This window comes from Anopheles nili, chromosome 2 (genome assembly GCF_943737925.1).
Source record: "Anopheles nili chromosome 2, idAnoNiliSN_F5_01, whole genome shotgun sequence".
Lineage (NCBI taxonomy): Eukaryota > Metazoa > Arthropoda > Insecta > Diptera > Culicidae > Anopheles > Anopheles nili.
In genome coordinates this window covers 61839615-61862659 of record NC_071291.1, presented here as the reverse complement: position 1 = coordinate 61862659, position 23045 = coordinate 61839615, and the positions used below count along the sequence as shown (strand labels likewise).

General features: G+C 52.6%; 1 protein-coding gene across 1 annotated transcript; it reads right to left on the bottom strand.

Annotated features, from left to right (window-relative positions):
• Window positions 1-91: 91 nt before the first annotated feature.
• On the bottom strand, window positions 92-22752 carry LOC128727493 (E3 ubiquitin-protein ligase highwire). The gene is made up of 21 exons (XM_053821415.1): window positions 22305-22752; window positions 21675-22237; window positions 20756-21611; window positions 20465-20689; window positions 19581-20399; window positions 18893-19522; window positions 18254-18825; window positions 17603-18065; window positions 16509-17509; window positions 14390-16440; window positions 7491-7722; window positions 6629-7276; window positions 5134-6190; window positions 3605-5091; window positions 3315-3518; window positions 2529-3251; window positions 1735-2450; window positions 1490-1661; window positions 736-1415; window positions 545-650; window positions 92-475 (listed from the first exon to the last, which is right to left on the bottom strand). Exons 1-21 carry the CDS (start codon window positions 22750-22752, stop codon window positions 92-94), a joined length of 14037 nt encoding a protein of 4678 aa, XP_053677390.1.
• Window positions 22753-23045: the final 293 nt, after the last annotated feature.

Below are 23045 nucleotides of genomic sequence, written 5' to 3'. Positions count from 1 at the left end.
ATGTGCAGTGAAGTAGCGTTCCTTCAGGCATGACTAAACCGTGCATTCGCATGTGCCTTTGATATTTCGGTGCTCGTTACGCGATTTTCGTTCAAAATGTCTGCGCATTGCGACAGATACCGCAACCGAGCGCGAATTCCTCGCCCGTTGGCGGATGTACCACGTGCAGCGGACACTCTTCGCCCGTCAGCTGGGTCGCCTTTGGTCCGGCTGGGCAGCGTGGTAGTTTTCCCTTCGGGAGGTTGGTCAGCCGCTGGAAATCGTCGTGGCAGGTGTCGCAGAAATGCGTCGTACCGAAGCAGAAGAATACCGCCACCGAACAGCAGTAGCGGCACTTGTACTCGAGGAAATCCATCCCGTGCTTGGGGCACATCTTCGCCTTCGAAACGTCGCTGCATCCTCCGCACACCAGCTCCTGGGGGTTGAAGTTTTCGCCCAATTCTGCGTCGCACCGAGCTTCGCCGCCATAGTAGGCCTGTGAAGGAGTTACAAATGTTTGTTAAAAAATGATTTGCATATCGTTAGCGATTGACAAATAACTCACCTTTCCACACTGACTGCAGACGTAGTAGGCGTACCGCTCCATCGCATACCGGGTTGGATCTGTTCCATCGGCTGTAACTGCTTTAGCCAATCCTTCGTATTCCAACCTGAAAAAAATAAATAAAAAATCATACAATCAATCAGGGAACAAAAGACATACCATCTTTACGATGGTAACAGCGAGGAACCCACCTCATGAGTGCCTTCCGCTTGACATCCTGCCGTAGGGCCACGATCGCCGCCAGGAACGGTTCCAGCGACGGATGCTCGATGTCCACCTTGCAGATGGGACACTGAGCGAACCCGAAGCTAATCCGCGGTCCATTCCACCGGCGCATCAGCACCGTTTTGCAGCAGTGGAAGTGAAACACGTGGCCACAGCGCAGCTGAATCGACGGTGCCGTACCGAGCGTTTCCGTGAAGCAGATCATGCACATGTCCTCACCATCCTGCGTCAACCGGGGCAGTGTACCGGCGGCACCGTACTGCCCCGGATCCATCTCGGACTGGCAGTTCGGCACAAGGCACGGTAAGCATTGCGATTCGTTGATAATGCCACCGCACGCGTGCCCACAGCGAGGATGCACCTTGGTGCAGGACACCGCACCATACTCCTGGCACTGGGCATCGGGACAAATGTTGCCCAGCGCCAGCAACCCGCTGCTTCCCGTAGCACCACAGAAACGGCACACGCCGACACCGGTGGCTGTAACCGGAACGGTGCTGCAACCGGCACTCGGATCGTGCCCGCGGAACTCGAGCATGCCTTTGAGCGTGCGTGAATCAACCACCGCCCACAGCCAGTAGAGTTTGGCTCGTCCGCAGCTCTCGTGAAGCTCCACACGGATCGCGTCCTGTTCTTCCTTGCAAACCTACAAAATCCACACGTAAAAAAAGTACTCAGTATCATTGAACTAGCAACTAAACGTCACAAGGAGTAACTTACCGCACGATGATGGTTGCGTGTACGTCGATTGAGATGCAAAACCCGATCGCAATCGGCACAGAGTGATCCACAAAGGGCACAATTAAGGACAGCGAATGTGACTTCATCGTCGTGGTTACTGCACAACGGTCGATTTGATTCTGATTGCCGGTGCCATTGGTTGGAGGATAATCTAAAAAGAACATACAAAGAACAAATAGACCTGTTAGCAAACAACATGCGCTTTCGTTTACGTTACTACGTACCGATCAATTTGCTCTCTGTCGATCACGCACAAAGCGGCCAAAGCCAGCCATAGAGTTGCGGTGCGAATGCAAGCATCCGCATTACGGCGGTAATCTTCCTCGAGCTGGGTAACGTTCAGCAAGCAACTGGCCACGGCTGCTCGGCATGCTGCTGCCCACCGTTCGGAGAGCTTTCCACTGGCCATATCGCGCACCAATGCGATAATGCTTTCCGCTTGTTTAGCCGCTATCGAGCCACGCAGGTACCAGCGATGGCGTTGTAGGCGGCTCGATCCTCCGGTTCCGGTCACGAGAATCTGTGACGTCGCTGGCGTTACACTGGCCAGGCTAACAATGGTGGTAGCGAGTGGGGCCGCTGCCGAATTGGCTGAAGTTTGTTGCGGTTGCTGCTGATGTCCGTTCGATCCGTTGTTCTTTACCTTTACCTGTACCTGTAAAGACTTTGCTATCAGTGCTAAGAGCACATCAAGTAACGCCTCGGAGTCGGTATCGACGGAAGAATGCGAAATGGCTCCACTGCCCACCGAGCTGCTGTTTGCAGTCGAATGGGAGACGTTGTCTGATGGAAGCTCCGGCAATATGCGGCGGATCAGGGCCGTTACTTGTCGCTGGACGCGATCGCTTCCCGTGTGGGCGAGTGAGAGCAGATCCTTGAGCAGGTGGTGTTGCTGGGAGAGATACGTACGACCGACGGAGCTGCCGGAAAGGGCCAGGACCTGTGCAAGGAACATAAAAAGGGTATTTTAAAAGAATTGTTCGATTTAAAAACGGAATACACCGTAGGCTTAACTCACCATACTGAGCATCTCGAAACAGTACGCATCGTTGTACGTGATCGCCGTACTAGCTTCACCGGTAAGCAACGATTCCCAGGCATCGCGGGCTTTCACCGTTTCGCATTCGATTGCCTGCACCACGTGGACGATAATTTGCTTCTGCAGATGGCTAAGCTTACGCCGGCTGAACAATATGCCCACCGCATGTTCACGCAAATCATGGATGGATTCCGACAGCGACGGCAACGGGGACAATTCCGTAGCGCAACCATCTCCACCATTGCCACCGTTTACGGTCGAACCCGTGCTACCATTAGTGCCACCAGCCGGCGCAACAAGCATCGAAGTTTCCTCCAGAAGCTTCCCAAACACCTGCCCAGTTAGTAAGCGAAAGACACGAAGCGTTTCCTGTTCGCACAAGCGCGACTGAACCTGTCTTGGCAATGGAAGCGCAGGTACATTTGGTGCCGCCACGGATGATGCGGGATTTTCAGATCGAGTTCCGTACAGCTTCACCTGTCGAATGCGTAGCGTTGCGTCTGGACCACGAATCTCCAGCCGATGGTGACCACTGGTGCAACCATGGCCGGGGGCTCCGCTCGACGAGGATGACACCGGAATGGTTTGCCAGGCACAAGCGGCGGGATCGATCTCAATCGTGCGTAACAGTGATAATTCTCCCGTGCCAGTGGCGTTATTTATGTGCGATCCTCCATACAGCAGTAACGATGTCACCTTGCACTGTAACGAAATAATTCGGTTAGATTATTGTTGTTGATTAAATCATCATGCTTTTATACGTACAGCAACATCCCGGCTGTTGTCTACATGGACGGCGATCAACGCCAACTGGCAACCAACACCCGGCGCTCCAGATCCTGCCCGCCCAACGGGGATCAACTCGATCGTTTTTGGCTTTCCTCGATCCTCTTCGTCGCTTTCCCAAAACGTTTCAGTGGAGTTATCCAATAGAGCCTGCGTGAGTGCAGGACGCGATGAAACGGTGAGCTAAGGAACGAAAACAATCGATAAAAAAGTCGAATCGATAAAAAAAACGACTTCATATATGCATCAGCATCTTTCATCGATCTTACCTCATACAAATCGGTCACATCCTGGAAGAGCGTTACTTCAATAGCAGCCACGTCAGGAGCTCCCAGTAAATGACCACGGACGGATTGCGCCTCGAGTGCTCGTTCTTCTTCCTCCTCCGACTTCGACAGGATCCGCGAAATGTTACCAAACACATTGACGCGGTGCAGAAACTGATGATCAGAAGGTACGAACCGTAAACCGAAACACTGCACCGCGATACGCTGAAGCGGAGACCCGAGCGGGAAGTGCAATGTCAGCTCCGACACAGTCGACAAGAAGGCATGTAAGGCTCGCGAAATGCCACGACTAAGATGTCCCTCACAACTACTGGCCGGATGTTCGAGTCCGAGTTCAGACTCCGCGTCCGTGAGCTCGACATCCGCGTCGTTAGTTGCCAGCGCTGACACGAACCACCACATGACGTCGTGTAATCCGATCGGTTCCGTTAACTGCCGGAGCAACCAATTGAACGCCTGCAAGCTGTACCGGTGACAAAGCGAACGACGCAACTGTCTTATAAGCAACCGACGAAGGCGATCCAGATTATGCCGTTCCAGAATAAACACCATCGCTGGACGTCCCAGCAAACCCACGGTACCATTGCTACCTGATCCCCCCGGGAGGCCATTCCCACCGCCACCACCATTCAACGTCCCCACTTCCAGTGGCACCAGGCGGCGTAAATTCTCCGACGGATGGTTTAACAGATTCGCATCGGAACGCTCGTCCTCACGTCGCTGCCGACGACGTAACACCACGGAAGGTCCTGCACCTTGGCCCATTGATACGCTGCGATGAAATTTACCACCCGAAAGGGGCAGAAAATGGCTTGGAGTGCCATCGTTCGGGTACCGGGTCGCTGTCTGCTGTGACACCTCGGAATCCACCACGAACGTACTTAAGCACGCAGGACGGTCCGGTGGTGCAGGCCACTCGAATGCATCCGTAACCTCGGTGAGTGATGCCTCACCGGTGCTTGCCGTACTGCCGCTACATGCGGATGATTCAACCGGGGCCAGATCCAGCAGGAAGAAGGCGTTCTCTTTCATCATTGCAAATAGCTCCGAGGGTAGCGTCGATCGTGGTGGCTCATTTCTTCGTTCGGCTGCAGCAGACAAAGCCGCCTGAGATCCAACGGGCAATGGTGCCGGAGTGGTTCCTTCATACCGTTTACGGCACGCTTCGCACAGTAAATACCAGCTCGACACACCGTGCCCACCATCTCCGCAGTCTCCGGCCCAACCTTCGCAGTACACACCGTTCGAGTTGTAGCCTTGGCCACCGGCGGGACGTCCACATCCTGGATGTGCAAGTCGCATGTGATACGTGACCGGGATGGAATGAAGAACGGTTCGGCATAGTTCACAGTAGCTACCGTCGGCTGCTGTTCCACCGTTTGCTGACGCAGTCGAAGCTGCTTGCGTTCCGGAACCGGTAGTTGCCGCAAGGTTCTTGTTGGCCGGTAGTGAGCCACCTCCCGGCGCCACTGGAGCACCAACACCGGTACCTGGACCGGATAACGGAGGACATTCCTTCGCTCCATGTCCATCGTCGTTCCGTTTATCATTCGAGTTCGTTTCAACGAGCTGCACAAAATTCGACCCCAATTGGTCCCACAGGTGCACGAGACAACGCAGGGCAACCGGAGGTACTGCACTCGCCCCCACCGAAGACGATGTTCCGCCACCATCGAGAGCAGCAAATCCAGCCCCAATACCTCGATGCCTGCGGTTCATGATGCACCGATTGCCGCTTCGTTCGAGCGCATCCAAAGTGGCATTGGAAAACTCCACCGAATGGCGCTGAAGGACCTTCTGCTCTCGGGTCAGTACCGTCGTCTGCATCGGCATTTCGGCAGGCTGATTGCCAAGCCCCATCGGTCCCACACCGAGACCAATGCCGGCCGTCTTCGAGATGGTCGGATGGAACTTCAAAAAGGACGCGCAGGCCATCGCGTCGTGTACCAGCCCTTCGTGCCACAGGAATGCTGCAAACACGGCCCGTAACGTTTCAGCCACCGATGGCGAAAGAGCCCGCTTCGGGAGATGCTGCTGGAAGGATTGTTGCTGCTGGTGCTGTTGAAGGTCCTGCTGGGGTGTTTGCCCCTGCTGTGAATTCGACAATTGCTGCTGTGGCTGTTGTTGCTGCACCAGGTTCGAGGACATTTGCAAATGCGATGGCTTCGTTTGGGTGGTTTCATCTAGCAGCGAACCTTCGGTTCCGGAACGATGGAACCACTTCTGCAGTGCCTTTGCACCACCACCGACAACCTCCGACAAGGCGGCAGTGGCGGCTTTCCGGAAATCACCGTAATTGATGGTATTTTCATTCTCCTCGCCTTCACCGTCGCAGTCGTCCGCCTCGATGTCCTCGGCCGTGTCCACGACGGATGGTTCCTCTTTGGCGGTTGTATGCTCGAGCAGCACCTTCGTGGAGCTGGCGTCCACGATCGGGTGGAGAAGCGTTTTTCCAAGGTGTTGGTTGTACTGCAGGCACCACGCCTCGACCGGGAACCATGAGGCCGGACAGTGCTCACGTATGGATTCCGCGGTCAAGCGCACCCAAACGCCGTCATCATTTTCGAGCTATTAATAAAGAAGCAAGCGCAACAGATGGTAGCAGCAAACGTATTTTTTTTTCTCTCGCTCTTGAGGTCGAGACATGTGCACAGACCGGACGCGGACTCTGCTTATTGACATTGAAAACATGCCAATCCTCTTTAAAAATAAACAGCGTGTCTTATGCGTTTTTGGAACTAGTTCTAATGGTAGTACCATATTGCACTAAAAATACTCTAACGCATTTTTACGAAAATTTAAACAGAATAAAATTAAAAATTCGTAGTTTGTTGTAATGGCATTCACAAGTAAAATAAGGATACAATACGATTGTGTAAAATCAATAAAAGAAAATAAAAAATACTCCCATGGGTGGCAAATATTGCAAATACCAGATCATATAATCATATACTAGAGCGGCCACTAATAGATATGGGTGTATTAGTTTGAATTACGCGTACTTACCTCATCTCCGTAGGCCACGATCCCGTTCGGTCGTACCACGCCAATCTGCTCCGACTGTAACGTCGGATGTAAACGTACGCGCAACCCCGCCGAGTTCTTGGCCAGGAACTTGCGTAGCTTCGTCGGCGGATGCACCTTCTTCAGTCCTTGCCCCACGCCCGGTGTGCCCTTCTCGCCGGTAAGCATCTTGGGCAGCATGCCGGATGCGCCGCTTCCCCCAGCGCCCCCGCCACCACCGCTGGCTCCCCCAGCATCAATCACCTCGAGGCGATAGATTTCCTCCTCGTCCTCCACCACCACCGGCACGCCGTCGATCTGCAGCGTCAGCTCATACGCCCCGGCCACGATGGGCGTCCAAACGAAGCCGTACTTATTTTTACCCAAATCGTTCGCGGTTAGTATCTCCGTGGTGGCGCTCGTCGATGTGCTGGTACTGCTCATGCTGGCCGCGTACAGTCGGAGCTCTTCGAACGAGTAGCCATGATACGGGCGCATGGCGCTGATTGCCTGCAAACAGCTCTTCTCCTTCTCTTTGTACGTCGGCTCGTACGGAACGGACGGGGGTGTGGCGGTAGGTGTTCCGGGCGACACTTTTGGCGTTATTGCGTTAAGTGATGCGTCACGCCTAAGGGACGCCTTTACTTCAATCTAGAAAATAATAAGCCGGTTCCGGTAGAGTAAGTATTTCCGCATTTGAACTGTTACACATCGTCTACGCTTATAGCCAATCGGCAAGCCTAGAGGTCGTATGAACTAGATCAAACGTGTTTTGCCTTGGTTCTTGCAGCAAAGTATCTCGTTTAAGGAAATGCGCACGGAACTGATAAGAACGCTAACCTCATAATCCGCTTAGTTCACTCACCTTTATGCCAGGTACAAATATCTCTTCGCCATATTGGTCCCGCGTTTCCAGCCGGAAGTGAGACGGCCATCCTGCCCGCAGTGGTGGCGTTTGGGGTGAAATGATCTTTATTTCACACCGACTAGGATCCAGCCGGGATTCGGGTTGCAGCCATGCCGCCAATCGTGCTCCAGGAGATCCAGCGGCTACGTAGATGAAGTCCCGCAGGAATTGCTTCTCATAGTTCTTTTCACTGTAACAATGACGAAGCAGAAATGATTACTTTGACAATTTGCCCCTGATTGCAGATACTTGACGTCTACTAATTGATAAGCGCACCAGGTGGGGCATCCGAGTATCAAGTGTCAATAATTACTAATTGTTTTTCGGCAAAAACAAAACACAGGTAGAAATTTGTCCCCGAGTAGGCGACGCACTAACGGATAATTCAAACACAGACAGCAAACGCGCTGACCATCACTACTGCGCACGCAGCTCTTTGTTCGGCGTTTGACAGCAGCAAGCAGCGCACATGCACATGCTCACGATCGACAGACCCGTCGTGTGTTTGCGTGCTGTGCATTGCATTGTGTGAAACGCACAGCAGCGGAAAGTGGGTGCGGCCGCCGTCTGCCCTTATTTTGTTTCCCGTTGGCGTGATCGTACAGGGCAAGCTGCGTTCGTTTATGCACCTGCACGACGCAGATAAGAGTGACTACGATTGTGCGTGCGTGCGTGCCCCCGGTGGGTTTGTTGCAACCGTCGTCGATCTCCATCCGGACATTCCGTCCGTGCGAACCATCGACAACCGCCGCGGCAGCACCGAGCGTGTCGGCGCTCCGTTCCGTTGCGGGCACTTTGACATTCATCACCATTTTTATGTTTTGTTTTTCTTGCGGCCGTTCGTTTTGTTTTGGTGCTCAGCGAGTGAGAAAAGTGACAGCAGCTCCGCTAGTAAGTGACTTGCGCAAGTGCGTGAAAGAGACCGAACGACCACGGGTTGCGTTCGTTAGGGCGAGTTTTTTTGCCTTTTTCCCTGGTTCTGCATGCTTCAATATAGGAGGGGGCGCACCATCCACAAACAGACAGTGATTAAACGTTGTTAATTGGTTGTAAAGTGATAGGTGGTTTACAAACAACTTCAGCTAAATCACAGCACGTCACAATTGAAGCTCGCATGATGCGTGTGCGTGTCGAGAATCTCGACGATTCCTCCTAGCGCCCCGAGCCATTTTAACGAGTAACAGCAGCGGGTCCAGTTCGCAAAGTGGACGAAGTGTTTCGAGAGCAAACCGCCAGAGCAGAGCAATTTAGAACGATACATTGGCTGTAGTGAAACCCCGTCCGTGATCAGTTTCCTACCGTGTGTGGTGTTGTTAGATGGCAATAAATGAATCATCGATGCTGGCTTAATACGATACCGTCCCTGATTCGCTGTTGGTGAAATAACCACTTATCCGATCGAAGCGATCGATGCTTCATCTGGGAACGACACGAAAATGTGACAACCCAGCCGCCGGATCGATCGATCATCAAAAGGTGCCATCAGTTTGTATCGGTTCACGCAAGCTATGGAACCGTGGCAGACGAGCAACGCCGCAACTTGGCTCCTGATCCTTGCGATCGCAACAACCGTCCGGCAATGTATGGCCGCCGCCACAACCAGCACGTCCGTTTGTTCCTACTTGTGTACTTGCACCGACCAAAAGCTGCCAACCGTCGATTGTACCTTTACCGGTCAGAACTGGACGGTCGCGGGAACGGATGGCCCGGGCGGAAACAGATTCGTGCTCGATGGAAAGCTAAAGCTTCCCAGCGGTGCGACGGCACTCAACATTCAGCTGGCCGTTGGAGGGCATCTCGAAATTCATCGGGACTTTTTCCACCGGAACATTGTCAACCACCTGTCGATCGATGGCAAAAGTTCCAGGACGGGATCGTACGATACGTCGGTGGAGCTACACGAAGGAGCGCTGTGCAATAACGACGGTAGATTTCCCGAGATCCTGGTGACGAACGTCGGGCGGCTGGTGTTGAACAAGAACATTTCATGCGGTAAGAGCTTCAGCTTAGCAACACCTTTAAGGTTTCGTGTTCTTAGCCTGTAACTTGTTGGCTTTTCTTTTACATCCTGCAGGGGCTCACCTGCTGAACATCACACGCGTCAAGGATGTGCTGCTAAAGACTGAGTTTTTGTCAGTGGACGAGGCGGAAATTTACATCCAAAACGTGAACAATTTACAAATCGAAGCGAACGCGTTCGGTCGATCGACATCTTCAAAGGTATGGCGCGCGGCAGCAACGAAAGCTCACCAGAAGAAAAAAAAACAGAAACTTATCGAAATCTCCCACGGTTCGTTGCAGGTGCAAATTCATCGTACCACCATTGAGAGTCTTCCGAAGCTTGGGGCTTCCTTTAGGCTGTTAAGTTTTAACGAGTGTAACATAAGCGAGGTGCTATCGCACGCGTTCGATGCAAACGAGGTGGAACACGTCGAGTTTGTCGACTGCCGGCTAACGAGCCTGCGCCAGCACGCGGTTACGGGGCGCTTGCTGAGCGATTCGCTTATCTTCCGCGGATGCTACATTCATCGCATCGAGCACCAGTTTGTGGACGGTAGCGGGCTCAAGAAGCTACTGCTAGATAGCAACACGTAAGTTTGGCCAGGTCACATAAATTAATCTAATTTGCGTGATAACGAGCAAAAAAACAAAAACAGAGTGTCAACAAACTCCTTTCGGTTGTTTCTTCCCAACGCAGGATAAACGAAATCGCTCCCGGTGCCTTTAACTTTACGAGTGTGTACACAATAGTCACCGGCAATCACATCATACGGACGGGCCGGGAATGGTTGCAGGGAGATTGGGTGAACGTGACGATTTCGGGCAACTCGTTTGGGGAATTCAACGGCATCCTGCGGCACGAGCGCAAAACCGCTGGAAGCACAGCTGAGAGCAAGGTGTACTGTTACTTTGGTTACAACACGATCACGAACGCACTTCCGGGGAGTTTTACCTTCGGACACAACTGCCACATCAATGCCGTCCACTTTGGCCGGGAGTGCGATTGTGCGTACGACGGCTGGCTGCAGGAGGTGTTCGGGTTGGCGGAAAGCGCCGACCCGCTGCCATCGTCCATCATCGCGAGCATCTCGTGTGAGGTTGAGGAAAGTCTACGGTATTGCTTCAACAGCAGCGGTGATCCACCGAACGGCACTACGACGCCACAGGGTCAGGTCAACGTGCAGTACTATCTGCTGGAGTTTTGCCAAAAGGATGGTTCGAAAAAGTGTTCATCCTACGCCACGAGACGTGGCAACGAAGCCAATGTTAGACCACCACCGATCATCCCGTTGGATGCGATCGATTCGCTGGATGACCAAAGCGAGGACGATTTTTGGGTCGACAATTTTCTGTGGTTCGTCACAGCAGCAGCTGTACTGGTGCTTTGCACGCTGGTGTGTGCGGTGTGGGTTTACCAGTGCCGGAAGGAGAAAATGCGCCAAACCATGACAAGCCAATCATCCAGGCAGGGCACGATACGGTCAACATCGTTCAATCGAGGCCAAGGAACGTTTACTCCGGCCGATAGACGGATCATCGCAAACGCGCTAAGATGGATCCGGGACACGTACGATCCACAGGTGTGGAGTGAGATAGACACACCGGTACAGCAGCTCCTGCAGGCACCATCGCAAAACGGCGAAACCACAATCGACGAGCAGGAGAAAGTGCGCTTGATTGGGCGTATTATCGAGAGCTTAAATCGACATGACATCACGGGCGATCAAATCGTCGCGCTGAATGACGTACTGTACCGGCATCTTGGTCCACCCGCCCCAGCGCTTGTTGAGAGCGTACGTCCAGAAAGCGAACGGAATGATGAGCTGGCTCACATCTACGACGAGCTGCAGCCAAATCGAACGCGAGCGTTTGATAATCCTGCCACCGAGGTTGGATTGTTGGGTGATTATGCTGCACCGTTGGACCACGGTGGCATAACCGTCGTCCCCGAGGGTATCTATTCCGAGCCCGTACTCCACGATCAGCTGTTGCTGCAGCGTAATGGAGGTGAGTTAGAAACCAGAGGATACGTTATCGAACGTATGTTTTAACGTTTCACTTTCGCCCATCCAACAGGCAATCGAAATCTCATCAGTCCCTACGCCATCGGTGATGCCACGACGCAGCGAAATCCGACCGGAATCGAGGGGAACCTACCGGATGTGATCTTGCTGCGTCCCACGCAAAGCGCGTGGAAAGCGGAAGCGGGCGATGATGATAACGAGGAAGAGGACGATGAAGACGATATCGATGGAGATGGGGAGCGTAAGACGATGCTTCGTCCGGGGGATAATGGAGATGGTAGTAGCAGCAGTGGTCCAACGTACGCCATATCGATGAAGCAGCTGAAGAGGGCACAAAAGGGTGATAAATCGTCACCACCGCCATCAGTCCAGGAGACCAGCGACGACCAACCGGACGGGACCGACGGTAACCGATCGGAACATTCCGGCAGTAGCATGCAAACGGTTCGCATCGAGGACTTGGCCCTCGCGGACGACACTAGTGAGCGTGGGCAATTTGAACGTACTGAGCAATAAAGCACTAAACTCGACTTTCAAGTCAACAAAAAAAACAATCACACACCTGCGTTCTGGGCTGGGAAATGGGACAGTGAGTCATTTTGCGCGTATCTCCCTACGGGGCGAATCTTCAGATACCATACGATACCGCAAAAGTGTCGATGTTTGCTTATCATCTTATCGCGGCACCTCGTTGCAAGCGATAACGCGACCGATAAACCCACACCGACGTGTCACGTTTTCGTGCAACGATATGCGTGTCAAAGGGCCTTTTTTCGCCCGTTATCACAAGGTGCTTTCGTAAAGAAAAACGAACTTGACGCGGATTCTCACTTCTGTGATAGAAGGGCGAAGGTACGCCCCAACGTTTGGTGTATGATTTCGTATTCGTTCTGTTCTGAGGCGGTAGGTTATGGAGTGTTTTTGGGGTCGGTTTTGTGCAGTGATCGTGGTGCTGCTGTGCGGGGTTTTCACCAGAGTGGCCAGCGAACAGGAGCGATTGGAAGAGATCACCCATGAGCCGGTGCATTGTGAACGAATCGATAATTCCCTCGGGAGCCTAGTGAGCGCTAACGATGGGGGATCCTTCCATGGAAGGATGGGTGAGCGTGTCCTGTTGTGTGATTGCCAGAACCACAACCGGCAACGACGAAACACGGAGCATGATGAGCAGCAGGTAGTTGTGCCTTTTTCGTTACACCTTCACAATTCACCATTGTCAAGTGTGAGAAGTGATAAAGCAACATTCCGTCACATTACAAATTTCCGTACTGAAAAAGCTCTCGTATCTGTATATGATTCATTATCGCCCTCCCCTCTTCACAACAGCAGCAACCGAAGTTGCGTAAACCACCGTTCGTGTTGCAGCCATTCCCGGCCACTACCTCAGCAACCGATATTCTGATAGTGAACTGTCACCAGCTGCTTGTTCCCGCGGGTACCTTCCGGGCTATTCGTGCTGGTTTCTTACCCAGAACGATCCGTTTCACCGATATCGACCAACTGACGGTGGAATCGTTCGCTTTCGAAACCAGCGGCAACACGATGGGTCAGCACGTGAATGTGCACGATCCACATCCGGCGCTGGGACCGATCGATCTTCGCTTCCAGCGCTGTCATTTGGAGGAACTTCCGGCCAACGTGTTTCACGGGGCTGCATTGCGTTCGGTGCAGTTTGGAGCCTCAAGCATTGGTGCATTTCGATCGCTAGCAATCGGCATCCGTTTGCAGCAGTTTCTTCTAGCAAACACCGAGATTGGCCGCTTTGATAGACACGCGTTTAAACGTGCGCAGATGGAACAGCTGGTGCTGCAAAATGTCACACTGACCGGAACGTGGACCTCGCAAGCATGGCACGGACTTATCGCAAACGATGCGATTCGGATAACAAACTCTATCTTCTGGCAAACTATTCCCCCGGCAGCGATTACGGAAAGCAGTAGGTATCCAAAGGGCTCCAGCGTTTCCGGCTAACCTTCAATTCTGAGCTGCTTCTATGCTCCTTTGGTAGGTACTGACGAATTGCTACTGCAAAGCAACGTGTTTGCCGATGCCTTAGCAGACGAGGCGTTCCAATTGGCGATCAAAAATCGAATACGATTGATAGGGAACCAGTTTGGGCAGCTGTCTTCGAATCTGTTCCGAGGTACATTAATGTCCTCTACCAGTAAACCATCCTGGCTCATGTTAACGAATCCCCTTTTCCCCAGGAATCCGAATATCGAATGAAACGGCGTGGAACGTTCAACCAGAGATACTTCTGGAGCGCAATCTCATCGATACGTTCCAACAAACCAACGACGCTGGTACGTTCTTTGCGTTTCCACGCAATTTCTCCATCAACGTGCAAACCTTCCGGATCGCTCAGCTCGCAACTTGCGACAGCACGAATGTAACGTTTGCTGCGTGGCCGGAAATTTACTTTTTGCGTCCGTTTGCAACGACACCGCGTACGGATCCTGAATCGTACATCTCGGTGGAACAGTTTCGCCATGAGAACGGATGCGATTCAGAAGGTCCCGATATGGTGCTGGTGATCGTGCTGGCAACCCTGCTGGGGGTAACAATCCTTGGTGCAGGGATTGGTGGCTTTTGGGGTTGGCGGTATCAGCGTAAGAAGAGGCAGATGCTATTGCTAGAGCAAAACCTCGTACAACCTGTTCCGAGAACGTACCGTGAAACGCAGATACTGCTGAAGCTAGAAACGGTCGGTACATTAAAAACCGATTTCTAAATCGCTCTATCGAGACTGCGTTGCGTGAAAGATCCACGTTCGAGAATGATTTACCGATCGAAATTATCGACATATAGTTATGCTTAATCGAATATACTCACAGTACGGGTAGGTGGCAGTCGAGAGCGTTCCGTATAGTCAGCATGGCATCCGGAACCATAAGACCCTTGGCGAGTAACGTTGCTCCATACCGTTCCAGTGTGGCAGCTTCCGGTTCCGTCAGCCTATCATCCGGATCATCGTCAAAACGCAGCTCTTTCCTTAGCAGATTGCGTGCACACCGTCCTCCAAGATGAGCCAACTCGTGCTCCAGTGCGATCAACGAACCACCGGATGTTGCACTTCCATCACCAACGGTCTCACCCGATGGAACTTGGTCCGCATTTTCGTACCCAATCACCAAACACTTAAACCCGTACGCTTGCTGCTTGGGTTCGTTCACATACGTCGAGCAGGATTCGAGAGAAATTTCCACTTCCCGTCCAGGAAGCACCATCGCACGACCCGGTCCACCGTAGGCCCAACGGGACGGAACATTGTACATACGCACCGTGCACCAGTCGTCCATCGGTTGCTTTTCGGAACCCGCACCACGACGATTAGGGATCTTCACCTTCACACGATCTTCCTCCTGTACGGTTCCACACTGTGCGTCGAACGTGAGGCACATCCAGCGAACGGTTGATGGAAAACGTACGCGATATGCGGTCAAACCTGCCGTTTTGTACGGATGATCACTCTCCAGAATGCAGTAGTGCTGGCTGGTCGTGTTCATGCACGTTGCTGATGAGGTAATTGTTGCGGGAACGGCAGAACCACTGTTGGCCATGTGAGGAAAGCATTTGGCACCGTTCCGGCGTCGTAATTCGTTCAGAGCCGTGATCGGTGGCAGGATCTCTTGCACCATCGTAAGCACCTCAACAGACACCTTAAGGTCCATTCGTATGCAGCGTTCCAGCTGGGCGAGAGTCAACGGCAAGAGGTACCGGAACAGACAGCTCACTACGGAAGGGGATCGAGTGGTGCGAGAACGAAAGAGATCTCCTACGGTGCGCTTGCGAATTGGAACTGCAAGAACCATCGCTGCACTTGCCGGTAGCTCCATTTCGTTTCCGTTGGCCGCTGATATTCCGACGCTTCCGTTACCAACGCCACTTGCACCACCGGTTGTACTTCCGCCACTAGCACCACTTCCGGCAGCAACTACTCCGCCGACAGTGGCCTCCGAGGCAGAATCTATTTCGTATGGATCGTATGTCGAAGCTGAAGAGATGCCTGACCCGCCGCTACCACGCAGTGTTTCTAGTAATCCTTTCGGCAGGACCTTACCGATGGTTCGACGGGTGCGTTCGATTGTGGTTGCGGCCGCATTTGATGAGATCACACCCACTAAACCCGTCGAACCTACGTCGAGGTGTTCCTCGATAGGTGTTATATTGTGCTCCGAATCGATTGCTACTCCTCCAGCGCCATTTCCAGCACCGGCACCATTTCCACCTCCAACGAGACCGATTCCACCCCCAACAACACCCGACGAAGCTGAAGATGAAGGTGTCGAGGACGATTCGGACGACGAAGGAGCTCGCATACCCGGTGAAGCCATCGACCAGAGCGCTAGCTCATGCGCCACCGTCAACAGTTCCCGGCATCGTCCAACGATCGCACGTGTCACTTCTAAGGCAAGGTCACGTGCCTGTGTGCGACAGTTACCGAGCTCCCGTCCGTTAGGACCACTCACGCCACCATGCGGAAATCCAACCGATCCACCTACCGGGGTGCAGTAGTACAGAATGGCCGGTATTTGTCCACGAGAGGGTGTAGTTCCGTTGAAGCTCAAGTCGCACGGATAAAAACGGAACGTAACCGTACCACAAGGTCCTCGCAGTGACGATTGTCCGCAGTCTCCGGATAGCGTGCGTGCTCCTTGGCTGCACAAACGTAGCGCGTAACGGTGATTTTCCTTTAACAGAACCGCTCGATTGAAACGCAGCTCGGCCATGTGCTGACGTACGGCCGTTTGATCGTAGGATCCGACGATCGATTCCAGGACCTCCCAGCGGTGCGAATGTGTGTACGTGTGGGAGTGGCTCGAGTGATGGCTATCGTACAACAGCTCTAGCTGATACTCGTAGCTACCGGATCCAGAATAGACCTAGAATGTGGAGAGCAAAATTAGTTCACCTGCGCACTTTGGCTTAAGGATTCGTGATATAAACTTACGCAAGCCCCCACAACAGAAATGCCCGACCGATCGACGGTAAAAGCGATCGCATCCGGTCCAAAGTTGCCCGTATTCCACGTTTTGCCGAGATCGATCTTACCGAATCGGCTACCCGTGCTGAACAACCGATTGCTGCCACCCATCGGTGCCATCGGTGGAACCATCAGATCCGTTGCCGGTTGTTGAGCCGTTTCCTCCTGATCGCCGCAATCCGTTCGCTCCCTATCCCCAGGATCACACCCGTGGTGAATGATCTCGGAAAGCAGTTTCGCCAGCAACCGGCAACCGTTACGAATCAACAACCGCTCATGGCTCTGATCGTCCTCCTGACATTCGTCCTGATCGCTATCGTCATCGTCACCCTCACTGTCAGCGTCCACTAACGACTCCTTCCGATAACCTCTCACCATCGGCCATTGTCCATTGCCTGCATCCACCTGTTCGTTGCCGTAATCCTCACGCGTCTGTCCACTTACAGTATCATGTGCACCGTTTTCAGCCGCATCCGTTGCCTCATCATCATCAAGCTCGTAATCATAATCAACGCCTTCGCTACTGCGGCAACTGCTGGCACTGCTGGTGTTACTGTTGCTGCTTCCACTGCTGCTGCTTCCCCGCCGACGATGGCGCCCAAGACGATCCAGCTTTCTACGCACCGGATCGGAAACGAGCTCCAGCAACTGTTCCAGCACATCTCGGAAATGCCAATCTGGCACGTGCGCGCCTATGGCTCCCGATTGGCCAGCAACATCCGCACTGTTTGACGCTCCACCACTGGCGCTCGTCATCTGTTCGATCAAACTTGCCAGCAGATCACGATTCCGGGCGATAATGAGCGCCCCGGAACCGGTCGACTGCGGGCGACTCGATGAAGCTGGTCCGGCCATCGGCGGTGCCTGGGAGGGTGACAACAGGATCGAGAAAGTGACCCTCAAATTAACGGACGGTTGGCAAAGCCCAGCTAGGATGGCACTCAACAGCAAGCGTCCGCTGTACCGTTCTGTGCCACCGCTCGACGACGAACCGTAGCTATACCGGTAACGGTCCACGTGTTGTTTCGAACCGACGTTTATCGGGTTGGTGTCGGATTCGCGCAGTAGTAGCAACCGTCGGCACAGGACCTCCCACTTCAGGGGTGGTGTTGGGTAGAAAATGTCAAAGCAACGCACGAACGTACGATGGCATTCGGCCAACACTTCCCGTTTAGCCTTGCACAGCTGCCGTCTCATCGTTCGCTCCATCACAGGCAATGTAACACGATCAGCCAGAATGTCGATCAGTAGGGTACGAATTTCGATCACGGCTAAAGCCAGCGATTGATGGCTACCGGCGACTGATGAGGACATTGGATGCGTCGTGGACGAGGACATTGGTGAGCAGGATGCTTGATGGCTGGGTCCGAAAGGTGAACAAAAATCCGATCGCAGCTGATCGTCGAGGTGATTCTCAGCGTCGTCTTCCGTTGAACGGGATCCGGTCGGATGGTAGATTGCGTTCAAGTACCGACGTAACAAACGCAAACACGCTCTGCAGATGAACGACAGCCGAACGATAAGCTGCAAATCGAAGAGGCAAAAAATAATTGTTAGATAGGCATTCATTTTAAAATTATTTAAAATCGATTCTTAGTAGATAATTCCGCGTTCCAATTAGTTGTATATATAAACAAATTCCTGATAGTATATCGTATCATAAATTAATACAATAAAGTGATAAGAAAATGTTGTACAAAAACCTAACATACCTTCGCCTCTCCAATAAGACCCGCATTGTTCGACGTCATCGGATTTGTAGAAAATGTTTTCATCCCACCAGAAGAGCCCTTCTTCTGCTCCCCAGATAAGTTGCGAAATGCGTTCCAGGCCCAGCTTAGCAGTGCCGTTAAGGATTCGAATGTTTCACGGTTGATTCCCGTGGCAAAGCGACGCGATATCGGGCACAGTGTTAGCACACTATCTTCCGCGCAAAAATTGCTAAACGCATGACTTCCTCCGGTTGTTCCACTCGATGATGCAGTTTTTTTGCGACGATACTGTACACTTGACGCACTACCAGTTGGTGGCTTCACTCGGCCGGTACGAAAAGGATATCTTCCATCATTCGCGGCGGCCGAAACGGAAAATCCATTGCCGGACACCTCCACGTTGCCTATATTCCAACGATTCAGCGCAGGGATGGCCGGAACCTCCTCGTCGATGCTGCCTGAGCCAAACGTTGGTGTGAGCAGAACCGATCGTTGATCTGGAAGATCTTCCTCTTGTGGGTCGTCTTCGGATGCAAGATCACAAAGCTTCACCTGACGACCGCTGCCAAATGCTAGTGGGTGGAATGGCCACGTTGGAAAGTAATTCAACCGAAAAAGAATTATAATCACACTACTTACCACTGCCGCTTCGGGAACCTGTGAACCAATCCGATGCATTGACGTTGACATTCCCGTCCAGAGGCGAAGAAGTCGCTCCGACGGTCGAGGTTCCATCGATGGTCGGTTCGAACGGGGGCCATTGTCCGGTCGGTCCCAGACGTTCCGTTGACTCCGTCAGAACATCCAAACAAGCGAGTAGATTCAACGCGAGCTGAAACCGAGGCACCTCACATCCATTCCACCGCTGAGGTAGTGCTATCTCTGGACTTAGCACGGATAACGGCTCATGGGCACCGTAGCGTGATGGATCGTTCTTCTCCGAATCCGTATGATCCGCAGGGTCCGGTGCACGGAGGTTTGGTGGATGTTTGCGCTTCGATTTTCGCCGATATAACTCTGCTGCAATCGGGTTGAAGATGAGCATCCGTTTCCGGATGGCATCGTAACCCCACAGCACGTTAAACAGCGGATCGAGGGTGAACGCAAAGTGCCAGCGATTTCTTCGAAAGCCTTCTTTTAACCCGGCATTTGTTGGGCTCAACTCAACACGCGCATCGAACTGGTTGGTTTTATGCGCACGACAGTGACCAGTGCGTCGATCGATCGTGATGGAACCGGCCATGTGGTGTTGATTATTCGGTATCAGTACTAAAACATACAATAATGGGATTAATTGACCGTAAAACATATCGTCGTCGATACTTACAAATTGTAGACCGATTGGCAGTTACGCTGTATTTCGCCAAAGCCGCACCATTTATGAGGGATTCCTCTACCTTGACGTATGTCTGATCTCCGCTAGCCGCAATGAACGATGCTCGCCGACCCGTACCAGGTCCAAACGAATCGATCGCCACAGGAGCGCAATGCCAGAAAAAACTACCATCACTAGCGTTATCCACCCGGCCTGTCGGAGGCTCTCGACCCAGCTGACCTTTGTGATGATTGCCAAAGGTGTACACGGCTCCACGACTGGTCAATACGACCGAGTGATTGCTGCCAGCAGCAACGGATACAATCGTTCCGGCACCCGTTGGGAAGCGTACAAAATGTGGCCGTCCACCGGGTGGTGCCTGAAGATCGCCCGTTCCTAGCTGACCGTACTGGTTGCTGCCGAAGCTGTACACTTCCCCTGCGGACGTAAGCACCAACGAGTGATGCTGTCCACATGCTATCTGGGTAACGATTGGAGGCCTCCTGGCATCGAGACCGGTGTGTGGAAGATCCACACGCTGAGGCGGCACGGGAACGATACGCGGTGTATCGGCATCGTTGGAAGAGATTGGATTTGATGCGCCAGCATTAACGCCACCGCTGGAATTTCCACAGTGACAGCAACATCCGCACCCGCAGCCGCATTTAGCCGCCGGAGGATCCGTATTCGTTGCCGACGGATTTGTACTGTGACAAGCGTTGCACGTGGAATTTAACGCGTTGGAATGATTTAATGGAATTATTCCCGTGCGATCCGTATTCGTCCCGACCGTTGTCTCATTGGTCGCGTTTGTGCACACCAGCTCATCCACTGAATGAAAAAAAGGACATTAGGAAAGAGAGACACATTTTCAGTGCATATTCGACCGTACTCACCATTTCGTTCTCGCTGAAACTTTCGGCCACATTGTCCTTTATTGTTCAAACCGAACGTATACAGCTGGCCAAGTGCATCAACTGCCACACAATGCGCCTTTCCGAGAGCCACCTTTCGGATAACCACGTCAGTGAGACCACCAACAACCCCGTTGGGTTCGCAGTAGTTAGTGTCCTTGCCGTACATTATGAGTTTGCCTTCTTTTGTCACAAAAGCCGATGTGCCTGAAGGGAAAAGGTAAAGAGTTAGATAACACTTCACAAGCAAAACATGAACAGAATAGCACTCACCATTATTACACGCTACAAACGTGATGGTTTGTCCATCCAATTTGTTCAATCGCTTCGGCTTGATCGCCTTAGGTTGTCGCCGGTTGGTCTTGGCCAATTCGCCATCTTCTCCGCGTTTAGCTGTTCCAGTGAAGTAAACTGTCCCATCACCAGTCAATAGCAGTCCATGGTTAGCTTCATGGCCAACCGCTACCTGCCGGAAGCAGGTGATCCCTTTCGGTAGCGCACTCAGTTCGTTCAGCTTCATGGAAATCGTTGCTTTTGGAGCGCTCAAAACGCAACCAACCGCACCAGCTACATTTGCGGAAGTCTTCAACCCTAGGGCAGTACCACGACCCCAGTACAGAACTTTACCATCATCCGCCAGCACTAGACCAAACTCTTTTCCGCAAGAGATCGATTGGATGGTTCCACCGTGCGGGTTGCTATCTAGCACCGAAACACCAGCGGACGGTTGCTGTATGCCGACGTTATCAACGAGATCTTCTTCGAACGCTGCCCAACCGTACGTTTGATATCGATTTTTGGCCAGCTTTAAGCGTAGTTCCGGCCTTTGTTCGTTCTGTGTTAATCCTCCAGAAGAAGTCGTAGGAACGGGAGGGTACAGCTGCTTCACGACGAGGATGTCTTCCTCTTGGTCGTCCATATCGCTCGGGTCGCGGACGGAATCTGATACCGCACCAAGCCAACAGATAGCTTCCCCATCGGAGAAGAGTTGACCGTAGCGACGCTGTATTGCGGGAATAGGTGCCGTTTGAACGGTGCCTAATGCTGTGAGGGTTGTTGGGTCGTATAATTGGAATGTCCACCCGTTGTTTAATGCCAGCTTGTTGGTGCGACCGTAGTACAGCTTTCCCTGCAATGAAAAAACACGCATATTAGCTAATGTTCGCCAAATTGTCTACTTTATAACACTTACCCCAGAATATCCTATCCATCCGGGGATCTCATTCTTGGTGTTCGTGATCGTTAGCGCACCATAAATGAGTCCTTCCTGGGTTCCGTTGAAGCCGGAGCCAATTTTTAAAAGACCTTTCGCGGTGACTAGATAAAGATATTTACCATCCGATGCCACCGAATGAACGGTGGACGATTCTAGGGGTAATCGAAACTCCCCAATGAGACAACCGCGTGGAACACCGCAGCGAAAGTAGTCGGCAATGGTGGCACGTCCCGTGGCCATGGAAAAAATTGTACGCTGCAGCTTTGCGACACTCTGAGGCATCTGGACGGAGCTACCGGAGGGACTGATGTTGATTGAACCGTGTGCCGAGTTCATCAGTATGGCCGCAACAGCACGCACCATACGACCCGTGTCACCTTTGGCAATGGCCAGGGAAAGCAATGTCGAACAGGCTAGCGATGACCATGCGCCACTTGCCGCCGATGGTGGGCTGTTGGTCGTTGCTAGCTCGAGTAGTAGGTCAAACAAAGGACCGAATACCGCGTCCGGTTCGTGACGCATGCCTTCCGGATCTTGTCCTGTAACAAAGAATAGAGAACACGTCAACTATGTATGCTTCAAACAAAGGATATTACAGACACTTACCCTGCAGTATGTCGTACAGCGAACGAAGAGCTTTCGTTGCAATCCGTGGTTGACTCTGGCGCGTTTCTACTATTATGCCGTACAAACTATCTAATCCCGCTAGCACGATTTGCGGGACACGCTGCGATGCACCCGACTGTGCATGACCGATGGATTTGGGCTCGTCTAGCGCTGTATCGATTATTCGCATAGACGAAACCGCAGGACGTGCCGTCGTTTCCCGTTCCAGGACAATCGAGCGCACCGCGTGGTATACCGCAAAACGGGACGCGTTCGAGGCCACTTCGTACCGGTCCAGATTTGGTTCCAGCAGCAGCTTCGATTTTGCGTCCTTTTTCGATCCTGAACCACCGCCCCCGGAACCATTGTCGCACGAATCGGACGTCTCGCTCGAGAGGAAAATTCTGTTATACACCGAACCATAGCGTACGGAATCGTACAACTCCATCGCCTATTACGAGCTGAATCCTTGCCAAAACCAAAAGCTCTAACTATCCCTAGGAACCGGGCACCGCGCGGGAGGGAAATTAAATTTTCACAAACGCGTCCCTACTGCGACCCACGCCGATTTCGGTAATTTCGCGTTCCAGCTGTCAAAATGAAGACTGTGATGTGAAAAATCAATATTTTCCGAACACCGCGCCAGCCTGCCACTTTCACCACCCGACAGCACCGGACGGCTTCCCCTCCCGATTAATGGCGGACGCGGCGGTCGTTTGTTTACGCTACGATGTAGGGAAA

Bases quoted from the DNA above. Each gene is read 5' to 3' on its own strand.
- LOC128727493 (XM_053821415.1), bottom strand. From the start codon at position 22,752: ATGGAGTTGTACGATTCCGTACGCTATGGTTCGGTGTATAACAGAATT. The intron at 18,826-18,892 runs GTAAGTAGTGTG...TCCACCCACTAG, and splicing joins AGGTTCCCGAAGCGGCAGTG to CATTTGGCAGCGGTCGTCAG. The intron at 2,451-2,528 runs GTGAGTTAAGCC...TTCCTTGCACAG, and splicing joins GTTTCGAGATGCTCAGTATG to GTCCTGGCCCTTTCCGGCAG.